This window comes from Pinus tabuliformis, chromosome 8 (genome assembly GCF_031772625.1).
Source record: "Pinus tabuliformis cultivar Carrire ecotype Pingquan chromosome 8, CPIR1, whole genome shotgun sequence".
In the NCBI taxonomy this organism is placed as follows: Eukaryota; Viridiplantae; Streptophyta; class Pinopsida; order Pinales; family Pinaceae; genus Pinus; species Pinus tabuliformis.
Window position 1 is genome coordinate 600318690 of NC_142294.1, and position 18037 is coordinate 600336726.

General features: G+C 33.3%; 1 protein-coding gene across 1 annotated transcript; it reads left to right on the plus strand.

Moving 5' to 3' along the window:
- Positions 1-7033: 7033 nt before the first annotated feature.
- LOC149236908 (acid phosphatase 1-like) lies at positions 7034-8423 on the plus strand. The gene is made up of 3 exons (XM_089461665.1): positions 7034-7605; positions 7795-8004; positions 8142-8423. Exons 1-3 carry the CDS (start codon positions 7100-7102, stop codon positions 8317-8319), a joined length of 894 nt encoding a protein of 297 aa, XP_089317791.1. The 5' UTR covers positions 7034-7099; the 3' UTR covers positions 8320-8423.
- The last annotated feature ends 9614 nt before the right edge of the window (positions 8424-18037 follow it).

An 18037-nucleotide genomic window follows, 5' to 3' on the forward strand; every position in this document is an offset into this window, starting at 1 on the left:
CAACATTACTTTGTCCTAAATCCAATAGAATTATCTTTCATATGTATTAATCTACCCTTAAAAACCAATAAAAAAGGCATTGAAAGATTTTCCCCATCGTCGCATTTCTTTGTACACGAAGAGTACCTCTACTCCTTTTGGAACTCATTTTAGTTCCATAGTTGGAACTCAAATCCAGTCCCGCTGCAGAATATAAAGACATTTAATGTAAAAACATTTATTTTATTTAGGATTTTAATGATTCAAACAACTTGAATGTGTAGCTAGAAAATTTAAATTTATTCTGAATTTGATGTAATAATTGTTTCAACTTGATTTTTGACATATATTTTTTAGTTAATTTTATTAAAATTTGAGAGTTATCTATAAAACCTAAGTGTTCTAGAATTTTTTTAAGAAGTTGAATCCATTTATATATTTAAATACATAACTTGAATGACAGAAATTTTCAATTCCACTAAAAATATATTCATCAAATTCCAAAAAAAAAAACAAATTTCAAAACAACTAACAAAGCTATACCATTTATCTTTATATAAGAAAAAAAATGTATATACTTGAGTTATTTAATCTGTAAAATCCAAATGTCTTTTAAAAAACATCCATATAAAACTGAAAAGATATAAAAAAGATTAGCATGCTTTACGCACAAATCGAAAAATAATTTAAATTAATAAAAAAATCACAAATATTCGAGAATTTTTTTAAGATATTGAATTTATTTAAAAACATAATTCAAACCACTGAAAATTCCAATCCCACCCATAAAAATTATATCATCAAATTGAAAAAAAAAACAACCAATTTCACTAAAAATAACAAAATTCAAGGTATAAAATCTTTTATATGTGTAAAAAGTCTTTAACGCTGATATATTATTATATGAAAAGTTTTATGGACAGCAATCTTAAATGTATATTATCACATTATCACATAGATAAGAAACTTGGTGTTAGATTACAGGTTAGCGCATAAGAATTCTTTAAAGCTAATATTATTATAAAGTTTTATGTACAGCAATTTTCCTAAATGTATAATATTATGTCAAGCTGGAATAGGTTCCTATAAATAGTTAAATGATGTTGTCGGCCATGATTTGCTAGCGGGAATATATTTATTGTAGTATTTCTTTATAAGAAAAGAGGTGTTAGATTATAGGTTTTCTTTAAATAGGTAGATGATGTGTGAGACATTTGAGTTTATTTTAAACTTAGATTTTTGGAAATCTAGATAAAATTAAGTTCAATTTTTTGTAACTAGATTTAGTTCAATTTTTTGTAACTAGATTTTTCATTCTGAAAACGAATTTGCAAGTAAGATAACGATAAGTTTGGATGAGGAAGATACATATTGGTACAGGCGGCATTACCACAGATTAATGTTTTCTAGGTACATCGTTTCATGATCCCAAAAACCATTGTCAATAAAATATCGTCTATTGTGACCAATTTTCTCTGGAGCGGCGCAGGGACTCCCACTAAACCTCATTTTTGCAAATGGGCTGACCTGGCAATTCCTAAGGAATTCGGCGGTTGGGGATTCTTGGAAAATAAAATTTTTGGACAAGCTCCGCTAATAAAATCTTTTTGGGGAGCTATAAACAGCCTTGGGATCTAGGAAGACATCATTCACACAAAATACTTAAGACAATCTGATATGGAGGGTTTGTTCATGAATAATACCAACATCAGAACAAATGGGTCTTTAATTTGGAGAAGTTTCATGAAAATTATCCTCTAGTGGTGCATGAGGATGGAGTAGGAGTTTAGCAATGGTTGGAAAATTTTGATTGGTACAGACTACATCAAAGGTATGAACAAAGAGAGGAACATACAGGGACACACACTAGATATCATCAACAAAAATAGATATATACTTCTAGGCCAAGCAATAATAAGATATCAGAATGACTGTCCTATTTGGAAATAAGCTACAGACATGGGATTGGTAGGGCAATGTGCCATTGAATTGAAAGAATTCACCACTGGCCTCAGCCAAACAGACCTATTACATAATGCTCTCGGCGACAACATCACATGGAGTGGGAAATTGTACAAACAGACTCCCATTGTTGTTGAATCATACATATATTACATTAGACAGAGACACAATCTACAACAAACTTCTTGGTTCTACATGGTATGGAAGTTGAAGATCCCATTAAAATTAATTTTATTTGCTTGCCTTGTATGGAAGAATAAAGTTCTGACATGGGACAACTTACTAAAAATAGGATTCTAAGGAACTAGTTTTTGCATCTTCTATAGAGACTCCATAGAAATTGCAGACCATATTTTCTTCTCTTTTCCTTCGACTACACAAGTTTGGAGAAGTATCGCTCAATTCCTGAACATTCCATTTAGCTTGGCATCTAACTTAGAACATAGTATGTCCCTTTGGTCCGATAGTACAATAAAGAACAAAGAGATAGATATATATATCCTTTGGGAGATATAGAATGCTCGAAATTACCATATATTTGAGGGACATCCTATCGATAAAAACATAATCTGTTTCAGAGTTATATCTTGGTTGAATGCCATACCATAGGATGCAAAATCTCATAGGAACACAATGAAGAAAATGGCACCTTCGAATATAACCCTACCTGCTAGATGGTTCGATGGCGCTGCACAAGTGGGATTGTGTGGGTGTCAAGCGGTACTCAAGCTAGACAGAAATTAACAATATAAACTCTCTTGGCATGGTGGCCCTTGCACTAACACCACAGCATAAATCATTGCACTATGGGCACTGCCATGGTCTGTAAAAGAGAAACACTTGCACAACATCAACATCTAAGGTGACTCCAGATCTCTCATAGAAGGGATACAGGGACTGACTGAATATGACTCATCTTTATTATCCAGATGGATCAACAGGATAAAATAAATGCTCGGCTCCCTAACATCCTACACCATAAATCATATTTATAGGGATGCTAATAAGGAGGCAGATAAACTATCAAAAGAAGGCTTGGATGGACAATGTGTCGTTATGAACTACAAACTTTCAGTGGACAGGCACATGATAGAGGAAGGAGTGATCCACTTGCGAATTAGATCTTGCTTCTTTTCTCTTTATATTGTTTTATTTCTAATGAAGTGATAGTAGAATATTCAGTATATTTAGCGCTACTTTTTTTGTTTTTTTGGATATGGACAACATTTTGTATGGTTAGATGTTGAGTAACTAGAAATTGGTCCATCATGGTAGACAGAGCTTACGAGATCACCAAATTGTAACCATCCTTAGATGTTTATTTTCTGGAATATGTACTGGACTTTACCTATAATAATAAAGCCAACGTTTTTTTCTTCTGAAAAAAGAAACGATAAGTTTTGATTGCAGAAGTCATTTTCTATATTCTTTGTTGAGGATTAGCCTTTCCACGGAGCTCATGCCCTTCCTTGGTAGTTATCATTGAGTCAGATGACTTATGATTAGCCGACTTATTGATTTTAGTGGGCATTTACCTACATTTGCCTCTTCAAATTACAATCGTATACCACTACTGAGAAGCCACCTATACATGCCTATTTCACATATTTTAACCACTTGTTTGTTAGCATTTCCTCCCAGTTACCCCGTTGTTTAAGATACCACAGCCATTTCAATGGACATTGATGGGTAATTGTGTTACAGTAGTTGTGCTCTGGTTGTTTCCAAATTTGTGGAAGGTAAGCTTACCTTGCAGGGGTAGATAAAGTGAGAACACTTTGGCTTATTGTGTTGTTCCATGTGTCTTGGTGGAATGTTATGTGGGACGATCTAGTGGTTGGTATAATGGGATGTTATCCTTTCCAGTGGGTTTCAAATCTTATGAGAATATTTTTGGCCTCTTGTAATAAGGCAAAAAGAGTAAAGTCCCTCATAATTTGTAAGAGATTTGCTCATATGCATGATAATGGATGATTCAGTTTTAACAAATCCTTATTACATTTCAATAAAAATTGCCTAAAAAAATATGCTTTAAAAATCAAAACATAAAACAATTAAATTGTACTTAATAAATTTGTTTCAATAAAAATGTTTTCATTACCATGTTTTCTTCAGATTTTTCTCTAACCTCTTTATTACCTCAAATTTACCATACTCTGGATTATTTTAGAGTTGAGTGGTTATGTTGGTTTAAATTCACTGCCCATAACCTCTTCATTGTTTTGGGCTCGTGTGACCTGCTTACATTACCATCAGAGACACAGGGAATTGTGAAGGATTTGATTTCATGTGTGTACATTAAGTAACATCATTCTATACTTTTAAGTTATTGGTATTTTTCTCTGGTCAATGGATTGATTTTTGGTACTTGGATTGCCTAATTAAAATGAACAACAAATAACAGCTTCAATACATTGGTGAACTTCGAATACACACTAAAGCACGATCACATTGGAGCTGGCATCGTAATCAAGTTGATGAGTCAATGATAGCTGATAAAGTTTGGATTAACAATTTCCTCACTTCAATACATTTATGAGCATACCATTTTTGGCAACTACAGGTACGATTTAGTCAATGCACAATGCCATGCACTCCATTGAAGATATTGTTAAAGGCAGAAGGGTTTTAAACAATTTTTGGGGAATAGCAGCATGACACAATCTTCAGTAATTTCAGGTTTTTTAATATTGATTTTTAGGATGTTATTATTATATTGTGTTTTATCTTTGTTTTTATTTTTAAATTTTAATTTAAATTTTGAAAAATAAATTTTAAATTTACTAAATTTAATGTTTTGTTTAATTGGAATTAGGTAAAATAATTTTTGTTTAGATTGTATTTTTTGTAGTTTAAAATCTATGTCTGAATGCATCAATGGATTTAGCTCTTTGAAAAATTTCTAGGACTCTTGGATTGTGCAAAACTTAGACATCAAATTTATAATTTCAGTAAATTTTTGTTGAATAGTGGATAAATTTGACTTGAAGATATGTCCAAAACACCTTCAAAATATATAAGAGTTAAAATAAATATTTGCGTCAACCGTCATCATATATAGTAATTTGGAATTTTTTAATATTGATTTTTAGTCATTTGAAATTTCTTAATATTGATTTCTAAGATACTATTACATTGTGTTTTATCTTTAGTTTTTAATTTAAAATATGAAAAATAAACTTTATACTTACTTTAAGATGTTGTCTAACTATTTTAAGTTTTGAAGTTTTTGGTTGGAATTAAGCAAAACAGGTTTTGCTCAAATTGTATTTTTTTGTAGTTTAAAATCTATTTTTGAATGTATCAATAGATTTACTTTTTTTGTGAAAAAGGAAAGTCAAGGAGTACACACCGCTGTTCATAATGCCTTAATACCAAGGCAAACCTTTAAAGGGCCAACAAAAATATTTTGTTGCAGAATCGTCAGCATGAACAAAAAAAGTCCTATGACAAGTAAAAAACTTGTCCTCAAAAGCCCAAATAACCATAAGTAATATAGAAGTATAATTGAACATAGCATATATAAGCCACAAAGATTGTTGATGTGAAAGCAATACCTGTTTGGGAGGATGGCTAGTGGGGATTTGAATTCTTTGTCTTCCAACTTGTGAGCCCTCCTAAATTTTTTCAAGTAAAATATAACCATCCTCTGTCGGTAGTCCTCTCTTCAAGAGGGAGTCTGCCCTACTATTCAATTCATTGTGAACATGTTGGATAGATAAAATATGCAAATATTCCCTTAACCCCTAAATTCTATCTAGCCAACACTATAGGAGAAGTGCCTGAAGTTTGCTCTTATCATTCAACCAATCAACCACAAGCTTTGAATCACCATATATCTAAAGGGAAACTAAAGCCATTGATGCAACAATATACATAAGGGCCCAAACCACTATAACCTTTGCTCTTGTATTGGGGCCATTCCCTACATTCAACCATAATTGGGTAGAAATATTGCCATGCACGGAGATATGGCCACCACAACCATAGCAGCCCCGTTGGTTAGCCTCGTCAAAGTAACAATTGTACTCCGTCATAGGAGCCTCCAGAACATGGATGAAACACATCTCATTGGATGGAAAAGGGCGATGATAGTCATAAAAGAACCCGATGATCTGAAGAAGAGTCCAAATGATGTTGAAATGAGAGCCCTCAAAGATCCACTTGTTGCGGACTTTCCAAATTCTCCATGCTATGAAGATCGACCCATGTTACAAACCTGCCAACCAACACTAGTTTCCAGAAAGAAAATGGGTTCGAATTTCCGAAGATTAGAGTGTGTAGAACCTCCTGCCATAAGGCTTTGGAGAAGCCATAGGAAAAGAAAAGATGTTCTACTAACTCTAATCCATGGATACAAAGGATACCAATGTTTGGACCTTTGAATCCACGAGATTATCCCGATCAATACCCTATTGTTTAGAGCCAACCACATGAAACAATTTAGTTTTGTCGGGATCAAATATTTCCAAATTAACTTCATCCACCATTTAACACCAAAAATATCGACATGCTCATTAATAACATCGTAAACTAGTCTAGCCATTAACAATGACATCATTCCCAAGCTACACTGCCAGGTCCCTCTGATTATTGAGAATAACCCCCCACATGATAATTTTGAGACAAAATCATCCATTTATGGACCAGAAAATCCCAAAAACCCGGCTCAGGCTAGGTATACCATCTACACATTTACCAATGTGCAATAGCATATAAAGATGACAAATCTTGTAAAGTTAAATAAGACTAAATACCACTGAAATCAACAAATATGAGATAAATCTATATCTGATAGATCACTTCAATAAGTATTCAATATTGGCGATTTTCATTTTGAATTTAAATTTGTTAAAAATTCCAAAATCTAACAAAACAAAACTAAACAATTAAGTTACTGTTATCTATCACATTTCAAAATATTATCAAAAGACAATCTAAAGTGAAGTCAGAAGCATCTCGGATATCTATGCTTGGAGTTGTTTGAATCTTGGAGTACACTCTGGCATCGAAAGAAACAGAGACGTAACGCGATAATCCACCTTCCTCTTTTTTAGTTTTTTAATTCGTGTGAAAGCTAATCAGATATACAGCCTCATACATGTATATACAGCCTCATACATGCAGATACTATACTTGAATCTCAGCCTCATCCTCCATGGCTTCTCTTCCCCTCATTAACCACAACCATCCCAACCTCCTCTGTTCTTTGCTGTCTACAGCAGCCACTACCTTCAAGATCTTCAATGACTTTCCCTCTTCCATGTCTCCGGTACTGCACACTCGCATCAACCACCAATGTCCCAAAATCCGGTCCACCACACCCAAGAGCTATGGCAACGTATCAGAGCAATTCACAGCGCACGGGGAGACGTGGGATCTGAAGCAAGAGAGGCAACATAACTTCGAAGCATGGAGGTTGGGCGTAGAAACAAACACTCTGCGCTCATGGACCGTGGTGCCTTCTGAGTTCGTGGAATACGTGAAAAGCTACATGGTCGGAAGTGGAAGCCAATATGCGAGGGACTTACAAATGGTAGCCAAAGAATCCATGGCTTATGTTAATTCTCTCACACTCTCAGGCGATGGGAAAGACGCGTGGGTTTTCGATGTGGACGAGACACTGCTCTCTACCCTGCCCTTTTTCGCTAGCCGACAATACGGGTAAGATGAACTAGCAATCAAATGCCTTTCCCCTCTGCAATTTTTCCTTTTTTTTTGGCCTACTGTTTGCAGAGAAGGGGATGAAGGATGTTGCTTTTATAAAGCGGGCAGATTTGGCAGAACCAATTAACAAACACCTTTCCCCTCTGCTTTATTTACCCCAATTTTTTGGGGCCTCCCCATTTGCAGAGGAGAGGGGGCCGACGATGGTGCTTTTATAGAGTGGTCGGATTTGGCAGAGGCCCCGCCATTGCCTGCCAGTCGTAGTTTGTACAACCATCTGCTGGAATTGGGGTTCAAGATCTTTCTATTATCGGCCAGGTACGACTGCGAGAGGAATGGCACTGAGAAGAATCTGGCCCTGGCTGGTTATCATTCATGGGAGGCGCTTTTGTTGAGGTGATCTCTGCAACCAACGATGCATTTACCAATTTCGTTTCTTTGATGTGTCTCTGTGAGTTTGGAATGTCTGGTTTTGATGGGTAATGCAGGGAAAGAGTTGTGTTCATGAGATTAATGGTTAATTTGTGCTGCAGGGAGCCGGAAGATTATGAGAAGAGCGCTGTGGTTTTTAAATCTGAGAGGAGATTGAAGATTGAGCAAGATGGGTTTAGGATTTTAGGGAACTCCGGCGATCAGTGGAGCGATCTGACCGGATATGCTGTTGGGGACAGAACATTCAAGCTGCCCAATCCCATGTATTACACTGTCTGATTTTAATGTTTGGATTGTTTGCCTGAGGCGTGATAGGTGATCATATTTTGTCAAAAGTATTTTGTAATCCCAAAAATAATTGACCTGTTTCTTGGTTTTTCTAATATTTAGTATTAAAATAAGAATAGGTTCTTTTGCCCACATGGTCTGAATAAAAAATGATGGTGTATTATTAAATCTCTAATATAAAGGTCACCTGTTTGAAATTTAGTGAACAAATTTGATACGATGTATTAACAACAATGATGGTGTATTATTAAATCTCTAATATAAAGGTCACCTGTTTGAAATTTAGTGAACAAATTTGATACGATGTATTAACAACTTAAATATCTCTAGATTATAAAAAAATTTCCCCAACACAATCTTAATCTTAAATACATATAACTTTATCCCCCGACATTAACAACTTAAATATCCCTAGATTATAAAAAAATTTCCTCAACATAATCTTAATCTTAAATACATATTACTTTATCCCCCAATATAATAAAATTCTCTTTCATATACATTAATTTGCCCTACAACCAATAAAATCCTCTTTCATATACCTCACTTTGCCCCCAAACTAATAAAATTTTCTTTCATATGCATTACTTTGCCCCAAAACCAATAAAATTCTCTCTTATATGCATTTCCTTGGCCCTAAAACCAATAAAATTATCTTTTATATGCATTTTAAATCCAATAGTGGGTTAAATTTTCCAAAATCGCAAATTGTCATTTCTATTTGGCTTCTCATCACAGGCATGGAATTTTTTTCGATCCTCGCATTTCTTTGTACACGAAGACTACGTCTGCTCCTTTTGGAACTCATTTTCAGTTCCATTGCCGGAACTCAGTTCAGTAAAGACATTTATTTTATTCAGGGTTTCAAAGATTCAAACACCCTGAAATTGTAGCGAGCAAATTTATTCGGAATATGATGTAATAATAGTTGAACTTTATTTTGTGAATTTTTTGGTTAATTTTGTGAAAATTGGAAAGAGATTTTTTTGGAATCTAAAGTTTTAGCTGTAAAATCTAGAAAATCTAGAAATTTTGTAAAATGTTGAATTTATTTAGATATTTAAATATATAATTTGAATGGTATAAAATTCTAATTATACTAAAAATTGTGTTCATCAAATTTATAAAAAACTCAAATTTCAGAAGGATTAACAAAATTGTATCATTTATCATTATATAAGAAAAACTTTTATATGTAAGTTGTTTAATCAGTGTCGATTGAGTTTAGAATACACAAGTTACAGGTTGTTTTGTTAAAGCACTTTGTAGTGAAAAAATCACTAGTTAGAAATTATATTGGCAAAAATCTATCCTCATCCATGCTAAGCGCTGGTATGACCTAGAGAAATTATGAGCCCCAGATAATTGACTCGCATTACCTAATAAAAAAAATAAAAATTGTTTAATCTAAAAAAATCCAAATTTTTCATTTTTTTAAATATAAAATTTACTATCAATTTCTGGAACGTGGGAACGTTGGGAACTTGGGTATGGGTGTCAGGAACGGCTAGAGGTTTTTCCAAAATTTACAGGAAACGGCTAATCGAGAAGGGTAATATTATATAATAAAAAAAATATAAAATATAAAAATATAATCCCCACAAGTCATAACAAAGTGAGATGAACTACTTTCGCAGAAAGGAGAAGAAATTGAAAAAAGAACAAGAGAGACAAGGCAAGACCCTTAATTGTCATCATCATTAAATGTGGACTCTACAGTGATACAATGACCATAATTTCACCATTATTGAGTCTAAGGGTGTCATTTGGAGAGTGGCATCGGCTGAAATGACCCAATTGCACTATCCTTGGAGACATACATGTACTTCTTGCTAGAAAGAAATTGAGGAAGCTCCTATAGCTTCCGAGTTTGAAAAGCTCCGTGAGGAAGTAAAGAAGCTAGTGATATTGTCCCAATCATGAGCTTTGGACTAGATTCAAGGACATGTGGTTAATATGTCGACCACTAGATCTAACATTTTTGGTTGCTTTTGGATTTGTCATATGGTGTTTTCTCTCTATATTCTAATGCTTTGAGTTTGGAAACATGAATGAAAATCTTTAAAATTATGTTTTTTCATAAAAAATATATATATATATATATATATATATATATATATTTAATGTATTTTTTGCAAAGACCGAGTCATTGAAATCAACTAGGTCAAGTCGATATCGAGTCAGAGTCGGAGTCGGCCCTTGGTTGGTTCCAAATCCGAGTCGGAATTTTAAAACTATGATCATGAGTCCCTAGGCGTCAATTTAGAAGTAGTTGTTTTCCTATGTGTGAGTTGTAATAATCTAGATGTGTCATAGTTAGTAACCTATATACTATAAATATATAACCATTGAGACCAATAAAATACATTAAGCGTGATTTGTGCTGTGTGTGCAATCATTCTCTCCATCTCTGGTTCCAAATGCGAGTTAGAATTTTAAAACTATGATCATGAGTCCCTAAGTGTCAGTCTAAAAGTAGTTGTTTTTCTATGTGTGAGTTGTAATAGCTATCTAGATGTGTCGTAGTGAGTAATCTATGTACTATAAATATATAACCATTGAGATCAATAAAAATATAACCATTAAAACCAATAAAACACAATCATTCTCTCCTTCTCTTCCAATTTTTTCTAATAATAGGAAAATCCCTCTAACGATTTTTATTCAATGCACAATGCCATGCACTCCATTGAGATATTGTTAAGGGCGGAAGGGTTTTCAAATAATTTTTGGGGAATTTTCTACATGAAACAGCATGATAAAATCTTGAGTAATTTTAGATTTTTTAATATTGATTTTTAGGATGTTATTATTATATTGTGTTTTATTCTTGTTTTATTTTTTATTTTTTACTTTAAAATCTGAAAAACAGATTTTAAATTTATTAAATTTAGTGGGTTGTTTAATTGTTTTTGTTTAAAGATTTTGGTTGGAATTAAAGAAAATAATTTTTGTTTGGATTGTATTTTTCTAGTTTAAAATCTATTTCTAAATGTATCAATTGATTTAGTTCTTTTAAAAACTTTTAAAATTCTTGGATGGTGTAAATTTATGTTGAATAGTGAATAAATTTGACTCGAGGATATGTTCAAAACACTTTCAAAATATATAAGAGTTAAATTTCATATTTGCATGAACCATCATCACACATAGTAATTTGAAAAAATTTAATATTGATATTTAGTAATTTGAAATTTATTAATATTGATTTTTAAGATATTATTATACTGTGTTTTATTTTTTAATTCTTAATTTAAAATCTGAAAAATAAATTTTATACTTACTAAATTTACGATGTTGTCTAACTATTTTATGTTTTGAATTTTTTGATTGGAATTAAGCGAAACCATTTTTAATTTTTGAATGCATCAATGTATTTGTTTTTTTGTGGAAAAGCAAAAATCCCCTAGTACATGCAACTGTTGATAATTTCTTAATACCAAGAAAACCTTTAAAGACCCAACAAAAAGATTTGGTTGCAGAATCGCCAGCATGAACCAAAAAAGTCTTACTATGACAAGTAAAAAAAATGTCCTCAAAAGCCAAAAAAAACCACAAGTAATGTAGAAGTATAACTAACATAGCATATATAAGTAGTTTCCACACATTGAGCCTGAAATAACGACAAAGATTGTTGATGTGAAAGCAGTTGCTATTTGGGATGATGGCCTGTGGGGATTTGAATTCTTTGTCTTCCAACCAGTGAGCCCTCCTGAAAATTTTCAAGGAAAATATAGCCTTCCTCTACCTATAGTCCTTTCTTCAAGAGGGACACTGCCCTACTATTTAGTTCCCTGTGAACATGTTGGACAAATAAATTATGCAAATGTCCCCTCAACGCCTAAATTCTATCCACCTAACACTGTAGGAGAAGTTCCTAAAGTTTGTTCTTACTATTCAACCAATCAACCACAACCTTTGAGTCACCATATATCTGAAGGGAAACTAAATGCATTGATGCAACAATATATATAAGGGCCCAAACCACTATGGCCTCTACTCTTGTATTGGAGCCACTCCCTACATTTAGCCATAATTGTATAGAAAGATTGTCAGGAATGGAGATATGGCCACGACAACCATCGGAGCCCAACTGTTGAGCCCCGTCAAAGTAACCATTGTACTTCATCATAAAATCCTCTAGAACATGGATGAAGCACATCTTACTGGATGGAAAAGGGCAATGTTAGTCATAAAAGAACCCGAGGATCTGAAGAAGAATACAAAGGAAGTTGAAATGAGAGCTATCAAAGATCCACTTGTTGCAGACTTTCCAAATTCTCCATGCTATGAAGATTGACATAAAATTAAAAGGACCCATGTTACGAATCCACCAACAAACACTGGTTTCCAGAAAGAAAATGGGTTCGAATTCCCGAAGATTTAGAGTGTGTACAACCTCCTGCCTTATGCTTTGGAGAAGCCACAACAAAAGAAAAGATGTTCTACTGAGTCTAATCCCTAGATACAAAGGATACCAATGTTTGGACCTTTGAATCCACAAGGAATCAGATTATCCCCTATCAATATCCTATTGTTGAGAGCCAACCACGTGAAACAATTTAGATTTGGTGGGATCAAACATTTCCAAATTAACTTCATCCACCTTTTAACACCAAAAATATCGACATGCTCATTGATAACACCGTAAGCTAGCCTCGCCATGAACTGTGGCAACATTCCCAAGCTAGAATGTCATGTCCCTCCTATTATTAAGAATGATCCCACTGCATGATAATTTTGAGACAAAACCATCCATTTGTAGGCTAGAGAGCCCTAAAGACCTAGGTCATGTGAGGTATATCAACCGCCCTTTTTCCAATATTGAGCATCAGGCATATAAACATGACAAAGCTTGTAAAATCAAGTAAGACTAAATACCACTCAAATCAACAAATCTATATCTGATAGATCACTTCAATGATGCATATAAACATGACAGGGCAATAATAAATATGTCTTGATCTCAAATGATTTGGGTGATTCGCATTGCCAGGAGATTGGTAACCTTTTTGGGATTTGCAGTGACAAACCTAAATGCTGGCATCCATTACCTGGGTTTTCATTTAAAGGCAAAAAAATACTGCATCCATGATTGGGACAGGCTTCTGGACAAATATAAGAGGAAATTGACTTGGTGGGCTCATAAGTGGCTTTCATTAGGGGGTCACTTGACACTAGTCTGCTCTGTCCTTCAGAACATATCAGTGTACTGGATGCATTTGTTTTTTATGCCCATGGAGGTCTATCATAGGATAGATGAGCTTATGGCAAGATTCATCTAGTAAGGTACAAATCTAAAGGGGAAGATACACCTAGTCCGATGGAAGGCCATTACTATATCGACTGTAGAGGGAGGATGGGGCATCTTGTGCACACACAACTTCAACTGTGCCCTGATCATGCAAAGCCTTTGGAGGGCTACAAACATCAATGGTATATGGGGGAATATCATCAGAGATAAATATATGCAAGGGAAAACACTCTCAACCTAGACAAGGATGGGGGCTAACTTTGGGGTTATAACTTTCATGGCTATTGTCTATACCTTTATACAACCATGTTGTAGATTTATTGGCCTATTCATTGTTGAAGAACGTGAGCATGTTATTACATGGAATACATTAATGTGAATTGTGGAATGCGGCTGAATATCAAATTAACCATTTATTGTTACAATCTTCATGGATCTAAATATAAGTTTTTGGATTTAGAGTCATCTCGATACAGATTTTTATATTTAGAACTCATTAATAGTTGTTCTGCAAATTCCAATGGCATGCATGTTATGGTTCATATTTGCTTAATCAATCCCTTTTCTTTGAAAAGAATGAAATAAATATTCATGTTGCTAACTTGACTTTCTTACCTCTTGCAGTGTGAAACTTTTATAGGTTTATGCTCTTTTTTATTTCAATTTTTATTTTTGATTAATTGAAATAACTTTCATTTTATTTTTTCAAAATTTTCACTATTTTATATTTTTATTAGTTAAATTAATATTTTATATAACTATTTGATATGGTTTTATAAGATATTTAACACCTAATATATGTGAGATACATTTGTAATTTTTTAAGTTTTAAATTAAAAACTAGTTCTTACTATATATATTTATTGTATATCAAACACAATTAACACCAAATATAGTTGAGATGCATTTGTAATATTTTAAGTTTTTAATTAATAAGTAGTTCTTACTATGTATGATTATTGTGTATTAAACACAATTAAAGATTTCATTGTCTTTGAATATGTGATAACAATATAAATGGAAGAAAGACAAAGGTTTTATTGTCTTTGAAGATTTCGTTATTATTGACTCAAAACTTTTTGTGCAAATAACGATGCATTACGTAAAAGACAACAGAAAAGAGGGTGAGAAACACTCATATAGAAAACAACAAATTAAGTAGGCAATACAATTACTATTAGTAGCATGAATATGCATTTCCATGTTTCTATTTTAAACAATATTAGAATACATGTTTACATCATTAAATGTGTTTCATCATATATGAGATATGGTATTATGATTACAAGTCAACAATGTCTTATTGATGCCAGATCCTGCCTGGCCTGCAATAAGATTGATGGGTGGAGTGTGCAAAAAAACATTAACTCATTCACACTTTTAAATTATATTTTCTATTGACAGAATCTCTAACAAATTACTAACATATATTTTTATTTCTTCTAAATTGCAAAAATTGAGTACATACATTCTTAGATAATCATATATCTAATTTCTCTTCTATCTTTACTAAAATTTGGATAAGTTGAAATTTTCCAAAAAGGAATCCAAGCTCCCTATTTTTTTTCTAAAAAGTCTTAACTTTCTTCATATTTTTCCTCCTACAAATTTAGTCTATTTTCTAAACATAATTAAAAACTATTTCCATCTATATCCACACAAGCGATTAAGATTTCTTATTTTTTCTAACATCATTTGTATCCAAACTTTATGATCTTTAAACTACCACAAAACTAATTTACTAATAAAATAAAGGAATCTAATTCCTTCCACATCTCAATTGTTTTTTTCCAATTTCAAGAGTAAGATGCTCTTGCATCAGACTCCTTGAACATTTGTGCAATGCTTGGACATCTCTAGAATAGTCATCCAAGTAGCATCCTCCAATTGTTGATTTCTCCACTTCACCAAATATTGAAAGTACTCTTTTCCTCTAGTTTTCTTCACCACTTTTCGATCTAATAGCCCTTCAATTTCCTTTGGAGTTGCTTTGGGCAGTTGTTGCTTCCATTCAACAATCTGATCTACTTCACTAGAAGACTCATCATCTGAAATTTTTCCTGTTCCCTGAAAGGAATACAAATCAAAAACATTAAAAATTGGGGAAATACCAACATTGCTTGGAAGCTCCACTTCATAAGCATTTGAGGAAAATTTTCTTAAAATTTTACAAGGTCTAATCTTCTTGAGTTTTATCTTGTTGTAAGTTCCTTTAGGAAATATTTCTTTCCTCAAATGTACCATCACTAAATCACCAATCTCAAAGTTCTATTGCCTTCTCTTTGAATCAACCCTTTGTTTGTATTTGTTGTTGCTTTCCTATAGTTGTTGCTTAACTCTTTCTTGCAATTCTTGCATGCTCACTACAAATTCTTCACCTTCTGCACTTCTTATATCTTGTTTTCCCAAATTTCTCAATTCATATACTCCCCTTGGATGCATTCCATACAATATTTAGAAGGGACTCATACATGTACTTTTGTTGGGTGTATCATTGTATGCAAATTCAACCTGAGCAAGAACCTGATCCCATTGTTTGGGAGTTTCACTTACCAAGCTTCTTAGGATGTTTCCCAAGCTCCTATTCACAACTTCTATTTTCCCATCAGTTTGTGGGTGATAGGCTGAGCTGAAATTAAGGTTAGTACCCAACTTATTCCATAATGTTCTCCAAAAATGACTGACAAACCTTGTGTTTCTATAAGATACAAAACTTCTAGGCAATTTATGCAACCTTATGACCTCTTTAAAGAAAAATTTGGGAGCATTGGTGGCATCACTAGTTTTTCTACAAGGTATAAAATGTGCCATTTTAGAGAATCTATCAACCACAACATAGATAGAGTCATTACCTCTTTGAGTCCTTGGAAATCCCAATATAAAGTCCATGCTCACTGAATCCCATGGCCTAGTAGGAATTGGTAATGGCTGATATAAACCTGTATTTTGACTTCTTCCCTTCGCATGCTGGCAAATCCTACATTTTGCAACAAACCTTTTCACATCAGCTTGCATGCCTAGCAAAAAATAAAAAACATTCAATTGATCAAAAGTTTTATCTTGCCCAAAATGTCCTGATAATCCTCCGCTATGTTTTTCCCTGATAAGATTTTCTCTCATAGAACATTTGGGTATGCACAATCTGCTATCTTTAAATAAAAATCCTTCCTGCAACATAAAGCTCAACCATGGATTTCTATCACCACTAACTGGATTTTTACAAGCAACATATGCATCTTTAAAATCAACATCTTCCTTATACATCTCCTTCATTTCATCAAATCCTAAAGTGCTGATTTGAAACTCATGCAAAATCAAATTTATTCTACTTAATGCATCAACAACCTTATTTGATTTACCACTTGTATGCTTGATGACAAATGTGAAATTTTGCAAGAACTCCACCCATTTAGCATGCCTCTAATTCAATTTGGCTTGACTGTTTATAAACTGTAGAGCATGGTTATCAGTATAAAAAATAAATTCTTTGGATATAAGATAATGCCTCCATTTTTTTAAAGCTTGAACTATAGCATAGAACTCTTTATCATAAGAGGAATACTTTTGCCTTGCTTCATTTAATTTTTCACTAAAATATGCAATCTCCCTTCCTTCTTGACTTAGGACAACTCCAATAGAAGCTCCACTTGCATCTGTCTCAACTTGAAAACATTTGTTAAAATCTGGTAAGGCTAATACAAGTTGTTTAGTTATCCATTGCTTCAGTATTTTAAAATTTCTATCAGTTGCTATAGTCCATTTAAATGGATGCTTATTCTCCTTTATTGTGTCAACAATGGGTGCACACAAACTACTGAAATTATTTATAAAATTTCGGTAGAAACTTGCAAGACCATGAAAGCTTCTTACCTCAAACACATTCCTTGGAATATGCCAATTAATGATTGCCTTCACTTTATCTAGATCCATCTTCAATCCTTCTTCCGAAATCACAAATCCCAGGTATACCAACTCATTCTTCATGAAGCTACATTTATTTAAATTTATCAACAACTTCTCTTGCTGCAGGGTGCTCAAAACTAATTTGAGATGCTTGAGATGCTCTTTTTTTGTTTGGCTATACACTAAAATATCATCTAGATAAACAATAAAAAATTTACCTGTAAATTATTTCAAAACTTCATTCATTAATCTCATAAATGTGCTAGGTGCATTGGTAAGGCCAAAAGGCATTACCAACCACTCATACAATCCATTGTTTGTTTTGAAAGTTGTTTTCCATTCATCCCCTTCTCTAATTCTAATATGGTGATAGCCACTCTTCATATCAATTTTAGAAAAATACTTAGCACCACTCAAACAATAAATAAGATCTTCAATAGGAGGAAGTGGAAATCTATACCTGATTGTAATTTTATTAATCACCCTTGAATCAGTACACATTCTCCATCCACCATCTTTCTTTGGGCTGAGCACGGTGGGAACAACACATGG